Source organism: Pocillopora damicornis, chromosome 12 (assembly GCF_964200805.1).
Source record: "Pocillopora damicornis chromosome 12, jaPocDami1.2, whole genome shotgun sequence".
In the NCBI taxonomy this organism is placed as follows: domain Eukaryota; kingdom Metazoa; phylum Cnidaria; class Anthozoa; order Scleractinia; family Pocilloporidae; genus Pocillopora; species Pocillopora damicornis.
In genome coordinates this window covers 7,253,881-7,270,502 of record NC_142681.1, presented here as the reverse complement: position 1 = coordinate 7,270,502, position 16,622 = coordinate 7,253,881, and the positions used below count along the sequence as shown (strand labels likewise).

The following is a 16,622-nucleotide window of genomic DNA, read 5'->3' as shown; positions in this document are numbered from 1 at the left end:
TTCAAAAAGCAAAAGCAGCACTCGCACGTGTCTTAACTAATGAAGAACATTCGAATGAGGTTTGATTAGCTCAAAGTTGCTTTGACGCTAAGTGAGATTTCACGCTCTATTGGCTCGTTCGGCGTGGTATGCAAGAGAAGCTACAGAGCGTCACCAATGTTTATACACGATCATCATGTCCTTCAAGCGTAAGCGATCCGTTCTTTCGATAAGAGATGAACAGTCTAATAGAATGCGATAAGACGAAAAAACATGTTTCTCCAAAAGAAAAGAAGTTATCTTCATTGCGGCGAACTATTAACGGAACGCAAAGGAACCCAAGTGAGGGAACTGGACTTGAATTGAAGGTTCAACTTTTGGTTCTTGATTTTAGGTCTGTAGAAGGAACATTTTTATATCAAATTTCAGAAAGGAAATTAGACATTTTCATATTTAATCGTATTCTGCATGTAGTTTTGAAAACTCTTTTACCTTCTACTGATAAAATCAACGCATTTTCTGATTTACACTAACAATCTTATGTGGCCATACAGACAGATAACAACGAAGGCAACTAACAATTTGTGAATATTCCCTTACTGATGACAGAATGGCTTTGATTATTTATCGCAAAATATTTTGTTACGGGTATGGTTAGGAGATTTCCTTCGCAAAAGTAAAACTATTATGGACCCCGGCTTTGATTGCTCAGTTTTTAAACGAATGTCATCAGCAATATCTGAATCGCCACTGTTGCGGAGAATTCCTGAAATAAACCCTACAACCCACAGGTCAGAAGCCGGGTTAAATAACTGAACACACTGGAACAGTTTCACACTTTTTTCTTACTTTTATTCCTTTTTTTCGTTTGTTTGTTTTGAAGTTTCATGACAACACTTTTCATAATTCTCTTCATCTGAGAGGAAAATTTTCACTTTACAAATAGCGTTTATATATTGGAAATCGCGAATAAATTTATCCCATGACAATTTTTGCTGCGTAGCGAAATAATCTCAATGAATCATCACTGATAAATTTAAACTCAAGCAAACGCCGTCCATACGTATATTAAGTTAAATTATCGACTTTAAAAATAGCGACGTAAAATTTCACATTTTATAAACCTTTTCATCATGTTCCATTTTTTTTAAATGTTCGCTTACTTTATATACAATATTTTTCTGTTTCCCCAAGCGTATTTGTACAAGGTAGTAGCAATTTCACCCATGGTAAAAATTATGTCTAGGGGAGATGTGGTCCTATTTCAAATGTAGTACTTCTCATGACCAATGATAACTATGGCCTTAGTAACAAGGAATAGTTACGATCCGATGTTTAATTTAACTTCTGTGTAAGTGCTTCCAAAGATTTTCATTATTCTATACACATTAAAGCGTAAGTAACTAGTTAAAAAAGTTAACGCAAATATTGCTAGGTTTTGATAATCACTAAACATCGTTTAAATATATCAAAGGTGAGTTTGAAACAAAGTCCTTAACAATTTTGAACTTCTGCTGGAGAAATCTTGTCCATTGCAAATACAAACTGCAAGGTCTGAACGTGACGAAAAATATAAATAAAATTGGCCATCCTATCTACTCACCACATAAGAGCAGCAGTACTTTTTTCCAAGAAATAAATACAAGATTTCAAGCAAAAACAAACAAACAAAAACCAAACGTCCCGTATCAGATTATTTATATTAGAGTTACAACTTCAACAACGTTCGATTCTCTCACTCTGAAGTTCAAATGATTATTGCAATTCTATGCTCTCTTTCAAGGATTATAAAATAAAGAGTAATGAATGCCCTACTTCTAAAAAATATCGACGGTATTCTCCTCAGTTACCAGAAAGTCCATTCCACTCCATTCACATACGCTGACATATGCCCACAGTGCACCTAACAGTTCACTGCCTGCCCTGCGCTAATTATCTGGTGTTACTTTGACTGGTTTTGCGTGTCCTCGTCCTGGAAATACACGTCAGCCGTTTATCTACGGCGATTTTATCTACAGCTTTCGTTAAGGAACCAATCGTCAAGCTGGTAAATAGTGACACTAGTTCGCAAATGTGTGTTTATATAGGGCTTGATGTAACTGGTTGTATCATCATTTTAAAGGCATTACATTGTGTGTAGCCTACGCCAGCCAAGAAATGACTATGTAATTAACACTTTTATTGGCTAACTCGCGGTGTTCCAAAAAATTGAAAAATGGGAAGGAATAGAATGGTGAGCACTCTGTGGTCTTTCACAAAGCAGAATCTTTCAATTCTCTATTCTTCTGAAGTGACATTAAATTATGCCCAGCGTTGCTTAAGACTACTCCTCCCTTATTTAAAATACTTTTGTGACATGGTATACAGTGCACCTTATTCAAGATGAAAAGACCTCAATAACTTTATCTTTTTGGGTGGCATTAGTGGAGAGGGAGAAGAAAAAAGATATTCAGGATTCGGAGTCTGTAATTATTTCGTTGAGGCGGCGCAAACAAGGCGCCACAAACGAGACCAAAGGATACATTTATTCAACAGACGCCGATCTTCGTCAGTATGAGCTTCTTCCTCCAGGCCTTGAAGTAAAACCTGAGCAGTCTCGTACTTGACCTTACACTGAAAAGAATTTAGAGTTAGACTAAAAGAGAGAATAAAGAAAAACATTTTAAACTGCTGATAGACGAGAAAAAACAGAACTTGACAAGAAACAATGAACACGTGGAACAAACAAATGACTGTTAGTCACCTCTTTTGGGTTTCCGAACACCTCGTCGAGGGCAGCATTTTGACACTAAAGAATCAAAAACAAAAACAAAAACAAAAACAGGAGGAAACTTGATAAAAAATTCAAGATCTAGCAAATAGCGAATGGCATGCCTCAACGTTAAAGGTAGTTACCTGTTCCATGGCGTAATGGTACATCAGTCTGTCAGCGCTGACCTGTGAGAAGGATATAAGATGTATTTTACTCTGCGTCAAATGAAGCAGTGGATAGAGAAGCAACCTCGCCACAGCTCACCTCCAGGCGTTTGTAAACAAAGCACCAGCAAGACAGTTTGAATTGAGCAGTATCCAGGGAATACTGATGGAAGGGGGGGCTAGGGAGGGGGGTGGGGGAAAAGGAGAACAAAGAGTACAGAAAAGGAGCGGAGAGTTCAATCAAACGCACGTAGCCTAGAGCCCCGCCCTTTGTAATGAGGTTTCCCCAAAACAAAATAACATTCATCACAACAACCCATTCGACAAAGACATATTTTGAAAATGGCCCATGAGAATTCAACTAAAATGGACGAAACTCGTCTGAAGCTTAGAAACGCGAGTGACCAAGCCACGATTGATATAAGCTCTGCATATTACTCTTTGGTAGCGACAATGGTGCAAAGTTTTACGCCAATCGCAAAGCGAACAGTAGCAAAACCAAAGCAATTATGTTGCAGAAAGCTGATTTAATTCTCGAAAGGATTTAACACATACATATTGTAAGCTCACCGTCATAGATTTTCCATCAAGTGTCTGTAGTCCAGGTTCTAAGAGCTGCTTCAGGTGGGACGCCTTCTCCAAACACTGGTGATATCGACTGTTCAAGTCGTTTAGAACTGAAAATTGTAAACAAAGATAATAGAAAAACTTAATGCTTCGTTCAGGCTTATTACGAGCACCCGTAGAAAAGGGTAAGGCCTCAGAGCATCTATCTGACTCACCATTCTTGACAGCATTGGAGGGTTTTAGGTGGCCAACTCTGATTTCTCCTTGTGCGAAGAGAAGAGATAGATTAAGAGCTCGTAGTGCTTTCACGTACAGTACCAACTGTTCCATTTTCCTGCAAAATGTTTGAACCTTAGTAAGTCACATCTCAGTAAAACCAAATGCTTCGCTATAAGGTAAAGTCTGTATTTGCAAATCCGAGTCCAGTGATCCTCTCCTTAACAAATATGTTTCATCTTACTATGGGTCAGTTCAGTAATAGATCACAGATGATGTCAAAGAGTGGAAAGAACAAAACGTGGCACACGAGGCGCAGCCCCACAGCGACATGGAATCTATTTGTTTTATATAATCAAAATGCAAAATGTTGGTACTGGTGATGTCATCTTTGCGTCTGTCCTCCAATAGATCATCAGTAAGACCTCATCAAAATGTGTGTATCATTAAACTTGTATCATTTAAATCCAATTTGTTACCTTAACTCGTCACTTTTCAGTCCAATCTGATCTGCGAGGAGGCTTTCGTTCTGTAAGAGGGAAAAACATTTGTTACGAAGGAGAACAAAGATTTAAAATTTTTGTAATAATCGAACAATTCATTCGTCACATTGATAGACGGATGCGAGACTTTTAACCTGTTCAACTACGCAATTCACCAAGGGCAGCCAAAAAACAACATCAAATACGTACTTGTCGGATGGCCACAGAGTCTGTCAGCACTGTAAAAGGTGTTCCCCTGGCACTGATCACCTCAAGAATGGCATCCGTCAATGACAAAACGAAATTGAGTTTCCTAACGCCCTCCGTGTGCTCCATCTGGGGTTTTTACAAATGAAAGAAAATAGGAAGCCGTCATTTCCCTTAGGTTGTAAGTTAACAACAATGTTGTTTCGCTCTGTTTTGCAATCTGTGATTGTAAAAGAATCGCAGAAAATACCCAACCTCTGACTTAAAATCTCTTTTGGCCTAAAAAAAAAAAATAAATAAAAGCTTATCTGGGACTTTGAAGGCTTTTCTGACAATAAGGGTCGCCCTGAATGTCTTCGCAAATACACATTTATATATATAGTATATCTGTTGGAGATCAACTTTCAATTGATTGCAAAAAATTGACTTGGAATTAAATTAGTTTTGCTTCAATACTCTCTCTTATTATTATAGAAAATTCGCACCTCTCCCTCAACCAATCAGATGCATACTTAATAAAACAGTGTTTCACACCCTTTAAACCGCAAGATCATCATGCATATTCTCCATATTGTATCCATTCCAAATGGTACTGACATGGAGAATTTAATCAACAGTCAAGAGCTTCTCTGGTGGGTGATCATTTCCCTTATTCGCATGACCTTCATGTTTAAATCAACAGTGATATTGTATGGAGAGATAAAATACTAATCACTCTTAGAAGTTACAGGTGTGGGGCTGCTTTGCTGTTCTTCCTTGCGTTCCATTGGATGCAACTGAGATGTTTCCTTGTTTTAATTGGCCGTTGTGATCTCGTTAGTTCAGTCTAATTACAATCAATGGACTAGTGCTGCAAGTCAGTTATAACTATTTTCTTACATCTAAGAGAGTATCCTCTGGCAGTTCAGGAGCTATAAGAGCTATGGGGCCCTCCATGTCTGGAGAAGACGCTTCAGTTTCCTCTCGACCAACCGTGAGCCTCTTGGGGCTCCTGGGAGGAAAATTGTCTCCAAATCCGAGAGTGACTTTCGTTCCTGTTGAGATAATCAAGGCGTCAGGGTGAACGGTCTCTCAGCAGCTCACATTCAGTAGTTATAAAGAAGTTCTTACAACATTAAATAACAAAAAACACATAAGAAAGCAAATGCTGAAAATCCCTCTTCAGAGAGGGAGGAAATTACGCAAACCCCATTACCAGAAAGATAGTGTTAAATTTCTTTTTCATGCTGTTACCACTTTTCCCGCGTTTATGCAGATTGCTTGGTTTCTGATTGGTAGATGTGATTACCCTGGTTTTGGTTCCACGCCACTCCATCGAAAATCACTCTAATACGTAATGTTTACCTTGACTAACAACAGCAGGTTTCTCTCCATTCTTAGTCGCGTTTGGTGAATTCCTCCCGAGTAGAAACATATCTTCGCTCGTTTTTGGCGAACACGACCCAACAGTAAAAAGACCCTTCAAGGGCTTCATCTTATTGTCGGGATCAACCGTGGGATCGCTGGCCTCCGTACTATGGGATGTCTTTGTCGGCGAGCCTGGTATGGTAGGAAGTCCGGTAGGAGAGGATGAAATAGGTGGACTCTTTCCTTTCAGGGGGGTGAATCCACCACCTGAATTCCGACGGAACACGGGAGAGGTCCCTGCAGCCCCTAGTTGGAACCCTGTTGATGCCAACAAGCTTCCCTTCCTTGGAAGGCCCATTGCTAGTATGGCCGGCGAGCTGTGCACGCGTATGATCTGCTTGGTCTCTGCTCCTGGCTCAGAAAGATCTGTTATTGGGACACCCATTCCTGACCTTGAATGACGAGCCAGAGCTGTCAATATTGACGAGCTGTCCGGTGACTGAGTAACCAAAGGTTCAATATTGGAGAGAGCTCTTCGGAAAGTCCCAACTGCTGCACCCCGTGCCAGCCCCTTATCAGCATTCGTGTTAGAAAATCCTGCAAAAGCTTGCTGGTGCAAGCCCACGGTCATCTCAGACCGTGCTTGCGCACTTAAAGCTTGAGCAGCAGCAGTGAGAGGGATAGAAGATCCCTTGGGGCTAACCTGCGCTGCTTGCCTCTGTGTCGCTGGACTGTTTTTTCGGCTGCTGCCACTTTTCAATGCACTTGGGCTACTATTTGGGCTCTTGCCTACCAACGGTTTAGAGGACGGGGTGCCAACTATTTGCTTTCTAGGAGTCATGCCTGAACCAGCTCCATGGTGAGTAGGGGACGGGGAGGTTCGAGAGGGTGCCTGTTTGGGTACACTTCCACTGCGTGGAATAGGCAGAGGAGAGGATGATGGCTGACCCTTTGGTGTAGGTCCTGGAGAGGCACTTGTGCGCTTTCTTACTGGGATTTCAACTGGAGGGGATTCTGCAGATGATGGAGATGACAATGGGGAAAGAGCAGGGGGGGCCTGTACCAGAGGTGAAGGTGGGGAGACTGGGGATGCTGACTGTGGCGAACCCACCATAAAGGTGGCTCTCTGAGGAGTGCGTGACGATGGAGGAGAAGGAGACTGTGGACTGCTCACAGTCCTTGGGGGTGATTGGCTATGGAAAAAGAAGAAATTACAGTATCATTTTAATAGATCCTAACCAAATCTGCAGAACTAATGAGAGAGAATATTTACCCGTAGAAAGGAAACAGCGGATCAGAATGATGCCTCTGCTGATGATGTCCTGGAGACAAATTGAAATTCATCTTATTACACCCTTCTACCAACAAGATAAAAATATCAATTCTCCCTCTTTCCGCCATACATTTCGACTAGTCTAAGCTCTGAGAATTCAGTTTTAAACCAAACAAACTTCCCATATTTATAATTTCATTTCTTCTCGGCACCTTTCTGCTTGACAGTGTATAAATAGTTTAAGGAGAAAGTAAAATTATTAGCTTGATGATTCATTCTTGTCGAGTACAGTTCTACACTTATATGTGAAGGTTAATTAAGTCTGAATTTTTTTCAATCTAATTTTATCTTGATAATTGTTTTTACTACTTAAACAAAGACCAGAAAAAATAAAGTCATCAAAGCAGATATTAAGACTTGTTCTTTAAAAAAATCTTAAGTGTGATGGTGATAACTAAAACCTCTAAATGGACAGCGTAATAAAAACGAAAGGTTTAGAATCATGTTCTGTTTGGTTGTAACTTGACCGTGAAAATGATGGAGTCACAAATGTTTTTTTATACTCCAGTTACAACTTCACATCTAAAATTATCCTAATTGCAGAATTATGTGTATGTTACATTGCAGTTTAGATTAAAAAGACCATAGCAATGATTTTGTCAAGGTCTACATGTAGCTTCAGAGGTATTCTGTACAAACAAATGCGAACACTCACTTGGAGTTTCTGGATTAGATGGGACCAGCACAAAACCCTAATTGACAAGGATGAATTTCATGATGATTAGAATTAAAAAGAAAAAATTTATTAAGGAGGGGGAAGGAATAATAACTGAAGTCTCAGGCTGAAGAGGGATAGTCTCTTATACAGAGCGTCTGAAATAGGGCATGGTTTACGTACTCTTCTCTGTTATTTACAGCCATTTTATCATATAAAACTACGGGGTTATAGAAGGATTTCTAGTGGTGCGAAAAGCCGTAACAACACACGTGAAAAAACATAGTATTTTTTCACGTGTGTTTGATATCACCATTCAGCTGCTGACATGTCATGCGCCTTTCGCGCCACTCGGTCGGGTTGATGAATGAGCGGCAAATCCTTCACGATTCTCAATACAGAGTCATTTGACGGAATTTTTTCCGGATCATGGCTGCCGAAACACTGGAAAATCCGTATCGTTCACAGACAGTGACATTCAAACTTTGCTAGAAAGGAAGCAAAACCAAATTACGGAAAGAAAAACCGAAAGTTACGTATTCAGTGGCTTTGGTAATGGCATTCTCGCGGCTGAGAACGGAAACGACAACTGGAAGATATACCACAGTCCGATTTTGGCCGTGTATCTGAAAGACTTCTTCTGTTGGTAAGGACCAAGTCAATAACTGATAGTTTTGTACATCGAAAATTATGCCAATGGTTTGTTTTTGTAGTGTTCCAACGCATTTTTTCATGTTGAGCCTTAGCGCCAACGCACTTTACAATTTCATTCGGGGATTGTCGATCCTTTTATTTTCATTCATTAATAAAGTTGACTTTTCATTGTCAGCAAAGGGCTGTCGTGTTTATATGATAGACACAATAATACATGGTTGCTTGTTGATATGGAATTTTTGTTCGAGTGTTCAACTCGAACAGAAATTTCATATCTACGAGTGCCCATGTATAATCTCATTTTATTACTCTATTGCAGTCTCAGAATCTTGTTTGCTTTGAAATGGTTATTTCAGGACAGGTAAGATCTAGGGTAGGGGAACTGTACATTTGGTTGTTTTGGAGACACATTCCCAACATCACTACTGTAGCACCTATAGTAAAGGGAACTGGGGAAGGGGTATTAGCCCTCTTCTCGATTGCTGCTCTAATAGCTAGTCGGCCATATCTTGTGCACTGGATTAACATGCAGGCTAGCTAAATGGCAAGTCAGCATTAAGTACTCTCAAACAAACCTCAGCAGCTAGCTCATCATCTTGCACTGCATTTGGAGGGTAGGCACCTTGAGAACTAAGCTGTGCACCTGAGTCTTGAAATAAACAAACAAAAAAAGGATAAAATATAAGCAATAAATATAAACTTTCCAATTCCAGTTTTGACAATTTAGCACTTCTAAACCCTGCATACCATACCTCCAAGTACACAACCATTACCAAGAAATTTGCAAGTCACTGCATTTTCACTGAAACAATTCACTGAGTAGAACACATCACAACTATAACAGGGTAATTTATTATTAGAGTGATTGGATGAGGGGGTAATGATCAATCTGTCAGCTTCTAAACTCTTTATGGTGGCCAATTTATGTTATCAACTCAGTTGACAATACTAAATTACCTTGTTGTACTCTCCCACCAATGCAGCGCCACAATTTCTACAGAAACTCATCTCCTTTATTTACATCACAACTATACCTTGCAGCACTAAGACAGCCAATAGGCCTCTACAAAAATTCATTATTGCAGAATTTTTGCCTGTGCAGTTCGAAGTTTGTACAACAACATCCAGAGCTTGACATGCTAAACATTATGCTATCATATATCCTCTTTATATCTCTCTTTATTCATTAATTAATATATAAAAATTCAAAGCCTTTCCCAAAACTTACTGTTTGCGGAGGTGCTGATATTCATAATTGTGGGAGGGTCCTGAGGGGAAATGCCTGTGCCATCATAGGGTGGAGTGATGCGATGAAGAAGATCAACTCTTATGTCACCCAAAGCTTCTGCACCAAAGTTCTATTGAATTAAATTCAGAGAATAAAAAAGAAAAAGAAAAACATAAGGGCACTAACAGGTGACTTTATATGACTTATAAAATAAGGAGAGAAACTTGTTCAAAATTATGGACTGGATTAAAGTGTTAGTTATTTTGACATTCTTACACTGCATATCCAACTGGCTAACCATGTTTTCACATTACATGTAAGTGATTGTCACAGTAGTTTCTTGCCAAGAAATAGATTTGTAACATTTGCAGAAAAATCTAGTGTTTAAAGTAAGTCTCTTGCCCAGGTAGTTGGTACATATAAATGTAGCTTGCTTTACACTGTTTCCCACATAAATCCCTTTTCTGAGGGTTACGTGTCCCTGAAAAAACTTGAAGTCTATCTACTACATGTAGAGGAAAACTCATCCTGTGAACATTGGAGCTGAGTTCATAGGGAAAATTGATTACTTTGATGGCCTTCCTTCCTACACAAGAACAAATGATTTTACAGTAATGTTAATGATAATAGCACACTTACTGGGGAATAGGAAGGTGACCTTGTTCCATGAGAACTGCCAGAGTGTTTATGCTGAGGAACTGGGACAGCAACTGGGGTAGCTACATACATGTGGAAAGATATTGAAAAATCAAATGTTAAAACAATTTCAAAAGTTATCCAATTCTTTTAAAAGCTGTCCATGGACATTTCCAGGATAGGGATAGTTTACTGGGTCTAAAATATCAAAAATGTTAATATTTTTAATAAATTATTTCTGCCATTTAAATCTTAGGTTAAATTACAGTTGTAGGTTGCTTTTACAATTATAAAGTCAATTGTATTTCTAGAGGGATTACCGTCAACATAATGAAAGTTTTCACAGACAGGTGTACATGTAGGAATTTCTTTCTAAAACAAACATCTTGCTCAATTTACTTTCTATGCTCCAGTTAATTGCCTACAACTGTATTTGCCTATATTAACACTATTAGTAAGATACATGAAGGTTTTTGCTTACATGCACGATGGGGAACTCTGCCAGTCAAGAAAGGATGAGCAAAGAATTCACCTGTAAACAGAAAAATAAGTTAATATATATTTAATAATCATTACCCTGATGGGTGCTTGATACACAAGTTAATAATGGTATACTTAAATGATAAACACATTAAGGGTGCCATATCAACTTGACATTGTACAATCCTCACACAACCCCTCCCTCCCCTCCCCCTGAAAATTACCCTGTGAAAGCCTCCAACAAGAATGCTGCACTTCTTTGGGAAACAAATGTACAATGTAGATGTATTATGTGCCCAGAGTGAAACTTTGTCTAACACAGCCTTAGAAACTCGCTTTCTTAAAAAAAATTTTCAGCTCAAAATGGTTCTGTTCTCTTCTCTCATCTGTGCTCAGCCTTGTTCTCAGAATATCAACAGCAGCAGTAACTCATTTTATAAACTTAGAGTTATTGATTGCACATGAGTAAATAGAAAGATTTGTGGTTAAATTAGAAAACACCATCATTTTTAGAGGAAACTAAAAAATTTCTTATACATATATATTAGCCTCAATCCACCTCATACAATTCACCTTCAATCTTTGTGTTTTTTAACAGACTTCTCAGTAAATTAAACAAAGATATAAAAATTATTTACCAAAATCCAGCCTGTCACGAGGATTCCTTTTTAATAATCCAATAAGTAGGTCTTTCAAGTGGTTTGAAGTACCAGCTGGTATACTGAGGTAACAAAAAAACGGTTGTTTACTATTCATGGATACAATAAGACTCAGTATTGATAAAGCATGAAATAAATATGATATTCTACTAGTACAGTAATCAGATTGTATCTAACAAACAAGCAGGCACAGACTGAAGTACTTTTAGATCAAGATATACAAAGAACTGAAATATTGTTAGCTTGCCATTTTGCTACTCACTTTGGAGAAACAGATTTGCTCTTTTCATAAAACTTCTTTAACTGCTGAGGGCTGTTTGCCTGGAAAATGACAAAATTGGAAAAAATCATTGATATTATATAACATTGATAAAGTTTGTCACAATTGGCTTTTTAATATGATGGTGTATAAGAGCACCTGAAAGGGGGCTTTACCAGTGAGACACTGGTAAACAATTGTCCCTACACTCCAGAGATCAGCTTTGGCATCATATCCTTTGGACATTATAACCTCAGGAGCCTTGAATGACAAAGAAAGAAAATAAACTCAGTAAATGAATATATCAAAAGTGTGATATGGAACTGAAATTTCTACCACATGTCATTTAGTGATAATGAAAAATGGTACAAAAAATTATTTAAACACAGAGTTCTACCAATAATTGCTGACTACATGTAGTTTAATTTGTTTTATTTCTTTTATTCTCTGCTTATTTGCAAATACATGTAATGACAATTTAGAAGAACTCTACGAAGTCCAAAACAGCAGCAGTATTATTTCAAATGAACCATTTTCACTCACAAAGACTGTTTCACCACTAATAATTTAGTTAAGGGTGAAACCATTTTTCTAAATAGCACCCAGAGAAACACATAATTATAGTTCATGCAACTCAGGAACTCAAAATATCTCAGCAGTTTATACATACCATGTACATAGGAGATCCACATAAAGTAGCTGCCATCATTTCACCAGGGAGAAATCTTGCAAACCCAAAGTCAGCTAAAATAACAATTCAGAATATGTAAAATAAATGGTAATGACCAGTACAATAATACAAAAAGTAGATACCTTAGACCTCTCCCATTGCCAGTCCCAAACCCAAATGAAAAAGAAAAAATAATGAGGTGGCTAGTAACTCTATGTTGTGAAAAGAATGTTTGCTACAGAATAATGCAAGAATTCGAGACGTTGTGGCTTATCATGGTGAAAGTTCCTTATGAAGAAGGTTGACACCATGAGGTTAATGATTGAGGTGGCTGTTTACAAGCTAGGAAAGCAACACCCATGCAAAACCTACCAATCTTTATCTTGATCTGTGATGGTGAGGGAGTGGTTGTCCCTGCATGGTGCAGCAGTAGATTCTGAGGCTTTAAATCTCTGTGCACGACACCTTTGGATTGCAGTGTGCACATGGCAGAAGCTGAGAAGAACCAAAATTATTTAACAAATTGAATATTGTCAAAAGTCAGAGTAAATACATAACAACTATATTCCAGCTACACTGTAAAAGACAATGTAAATCAAATATCAACAGTAGGAAAAAATAAAATTAATGAAAAACATACCTATCTGACGTAAGAAAATATGGATTGTATCCTCACTGAGGGTTCCCTTTGCTGTAAGGAATAATGTAGACTTGTTTATAACATTAATCCTTTACACCCTAACATCAGCATGCATATTCTCTATACTGTTCCTTGTATATTTCCTAAGTGCCTAACAAGGAGAATCTGTTTAACAACCAAGAACTTCTTCAGTCAGTGATCATTTCTTTTATTCTCATGACATTAATGTTGGATTCAAGGGTGATATTGAAAGGAGAAACTAGATGTTAGTCACTCTTAGGGGTTAACGGGTCAATAACCCTTTTGGTAACAGTGTATATATACATGTACCTTAAGTTTGATAACTTATTCATTGTAACTGAAGTGAACATTCTTACCACGAAGGTAGTCTGCAAGATCCCCTCCATTGCAATACTGTTGAATCAAGAAACACTACTGCTTAACTAGAGTATAACACCAGAATTTTTATTACAACATTGAGACGCAAGAAAGTTGTAAAACAGAAGGAAAATGAGCGACATAACAGCACAATGTCTCAAAACTTTACAGAGGGTTGCAAAGGGGGCTTCTGATCCTCTTTATCCTTTAGAAAAAGTCATGAATTACATATTAAGAAAGGAAAACTTCAAACAGCTAGGGAATAAGGTAACACAATAAGAGAACATATGATATAATAGCTGCATATCTGAATAAAAAACACCAAACACCATTGAAACTTAGCTGAAATACTCTGCAAAGCGGCCAGAAAATTCTTTGGTCTGTGATGCCTTGGCACACTTAGTACTAAATGCAAAGTGTGTCAAATAGTTTGATGACATAAATTTTAGTTACAAAGAAAAAACATCAATCAAACAAAGATGACTAACCTCCATAACAAGAAAGACATTATTGGATGTTTCCTAAAGAATATATGCAGTCAACGATCATTATCATATAAAAAACTTGCAACCTTTACAATAAAATTGATAGTATTGCTAAAATTATAAAACCACATAACATGACCGCAGTCAGTGTCTGGGACAAAGGCAGGCTTAATTTTCCCCAAAATATGACTATTATTTTAGGCTTGTAAATCAAATTATACATTCCAAACCAAAAGGGGTAGAGATAGTGGAGGAAAATTTGAACCTAAAAGGTGGAAAAAACAAGTGTTTGACAGCGGCTTCTACATTGTCTTCTATTTTGACGTTACTTAAAACTAGATCAATTTACACGGCACGCAAGTATGAAATAATTTTCTGAAAAAAACGTAGTTGGTATCTTATTCTTTCATTCTGGGCAATCTTCCAAAATTCCAAACACATCATTCTTCTTATAAATCGAAAATATTTATAATTCCATCATTACCTGACAGTCGAAAAGAGAAACCACATTTTCGTGATGAAGTTCCTAAAATGAAAGATATAAACATTGTTCACAAGTAGGTACATATACTTTTTAGCACGCAAGAAAAAGGTTTTCTAAGTTACAGTGTCTTAAATTACGCGGGATAAATTAACTTTTCAAAACAAGGATACTTAACGGGAATATTAGAAACCCAATATTGAAGTTTGACCGCTCGATCAAGGGCAATCACTAAGCTGGCTGCACATGACAACTGCGTGAAGGATTGCTATTATTTCAATGAACTTTCCCCTTGGGCATATATTGTGTCTTGTGATCACGCAATTAACAATGGCTTGTCAGACAAAAACCTCGCTCTGCAAAATGAATGTGTATTGCATAAGATAAATTCTACGATAAAGTTATCCCTCTCTCACCTTAAGAATTTTTATTTCCTTTGCAAGAAGATTCTGAGTCTTGGAGAGATTCTTCTTTGCGATGACCTTAATAGCTACCACGAAGTCATCTTTCTGCAATAGAGAAATATAAGCTAACATCACGTACAACCAGTGAGAGAGGAAGTCAAAAGGACACAGACGTAAGGAAAACTTGCATCAGTTGGCGTTTCTCTGCTGCGATATACTTGGCGCGTTTCCTATGGGATTTATTAAACCATGTAAAATAGCGCTAATAAATCTGTGTGAAGCTCACCGATTTTTTATGACCATTAACTAAGCAAATGTAATGACGAGCGAGGTGATGGCTTGCTCGATATCAAAACAAAAATTTGCGTAATGAAAGCATAGACTATAAATGTCAAAGATATGTACCCATAGGCTCACATTTGTTCGCTGATGAGGCAAAACTTTGGTTATTCCATCTTCGGAAATCTATTCGACACTTTTCTCTTAGATTAAAAAAAAAAAACAAACTCGGAAAACCACTCGGCCAAAAGCGAATCGCGTCGGAAAGCGAACGATCAAAGAAATTATTTCGTCTTCGCAAAGCCGTGGAAAAGTACATTGTACGTTACCTTTCTGTGATGTCCTTTAAAAACGACTGCAAAAGCTCCATGTCCAATAAAGTCTTTTTTGCTGTACACAAATTCACCTACTTGCTCTGACATCCTGGAGAATACTTGTTCTTTGTGAGACGAAAGAGCCGGACAGATTCACTTCGTCAGAGAGATATCTGGCGAGCGATCGAGACGAAAAAGCAGCCAATTTATCGCCAAACGACTGGGCTTTGCGAGGACTCTGTTGTCCTTTGTCAAAAGGATCCATCAACATCACTGCTATTTGTCCTCCATGACTAGATCTTCACTTATTTCCCATAGAGATTCCGTCCACATCGGCGAGAAGCGTTTGTTTTTGTTTCGTTGGGTGAATGCATTTTATTTCACCGCTCAAAACAAACTCTCCCGAGTGACGTCATTGGACGGGAGGTCACTAAGCTTCTGGGTCGGGTCGGGTCGGGAGAGGATTATCCGATTTGGTGGGGTGGGTGTAAGTAAACAGTAAGGGAAACATGCTCTGATGCAAACTAGTGGGTAGCTTTGAACCATGTTCGCATTCAGTGAGCATGTAAAGCCATCTCTCTGTCGGGAAAATGTCACAAGAAAGTATCCAATTTAAAAGAATCGAGTTCCTGGTTAATCATAACAGACTACATTGTTTATTACTCAGTTATTTTTAGTTCATCTCCCATTCGAGAAATTCCGGAATGATTTAGAAATAACCATTACAGGATCCGACTCGTGGGGCAAAGATAGCATTGTATTTTTAGGGGACCAGATGTTTTGGGGCTCAAGCTAGGCTACCTGTGTGTTAAATTAAGACAAAAAAATATGGGAAGATTGCAGGAATTTCGATGGAAAGTTCGGTGACTGTTAATCGATACCTCAGAAAAAGAGAGGCAATCCCTGCCTTAAGAAAATCTATTTCCATCGAGTTTCCATCGCAATTTAGTTAATCCTATGATTGAATAAGTTAGTGCTGTAATTTCTTCAGACAACCGGGCACAACTTTCTTTTTGCTATACATCACAAATACCATCTGCATTCTTTGAATTAACGCCCCGGGCGCTTGCCTTGTATAAATTTAGGGAATGAGGAGCGCTTCTGAGAGGTATTCACGGCTTAGATAGATACCACTATTCATTCGTTTTATTGAGAGTCGATAATTACCTTAAATGATACAATGTTTCATTGCCTAGCAGAGAACAAAGTCATGAATTCAAAATCATTGACCTGAGAAATATCTTTTTTCTTACTCATTACACACACGCAAAACTCAATGATCTGGAGGACTTCACCATGCATACAGTCATTATATTACGCTTGTGTAGCGCGAGTAATCGCAACAATAATTAC

At 38.1% G+C, this 16,622-nt stretch overlaps 1 protein-coding gene across 1 annotated transcript; it reads right to left on the bottom strand.

Moving 5' to 3' along the window:
• Nucleotides 1-809: 809 nt before the first annotated feature.
• LOC113680971 (serine/threonine-protein kinase ULK2) lies at nucleotides 810-15,673 on the bottom strand. The gene is made up of 27 exons (XM_089190771.1): nucleotides 15,285-15,673; nucleotides 14,689-14,781; nucleotides 14,276-14,317; nucleotides 13,795-13,827; nucleotides 13,306-13,342; nucleotides 12,929-12,979; nucleotides 12,661-12,783; nucleotides 12,289-12,362; nucleotides 11,778-11,879; nucleotides 11,622-11,680; nucleotides 11,339-11,421; nucleotides 10,702-10,752; nucleotides 10,224-10,303; nucleotides 9,585-9,714; nucleotides 8,932-9,005; nucleotides 7,703-7,739; nucleotides 6,988-7,036; nucleotides 5,712-6,907; nucleotides 5,247-5,401; nucleotides 4,371-4,496; nucleotides 4,158-4,207; nucleotides 3,678-3,796; nucleotides 3,466-3,572; nucleotides 2,875-2,916; nucleotides 2,723-2,767; nucleotides 2,502-2,592; nucleotides 810-1,991 (listed from the first exon to the last, which is right to left on the bottom strand). The coding sequence occupies exons 1-27, from the start codon at nucleotides 15,375-15,377 to the stop codon at nucleotides 1,912-1,914; spliced, it is 3,222 nt and encodes a 1,073-aa protein (XP_089046897.1). The 5' UTR covers nucleotides 15,378-15,673; the 3' UTR covers nucleotides 810-1,911.
• Between the last annotated feature and the right edge of the window lie 949 nt (nucleotides 15,674-16,622).

What these genes read in the sequence shown, in the direction of transcription:
- LOC113680971 (XM_089190771.1), bottom strand. Translation starts at nt 15,377, where the DNA reads ATGTCAGAGCAAGTAGGTGAATTTGTGTACAGCAAAAAAGACTTTATT. An exon ending in CAGAGTTCCCCATCGTGCAT is followed by an intron (nt 10,304 to 10,701) that starts GTAAGCAAAAAC and finishes ACATGTATGTAG; the next exon opens with CTACCCCAGTTGCTGTCCCA. An exon ending in CCGCTGTTTCCTTTCTACGG is followed by an intron (nt 6,908 to 6,987) that starts GTAAATATTCTC and finishes CTTTTTCCATAG; the next exon opens with CCAATCACCCCCAAGGACTG.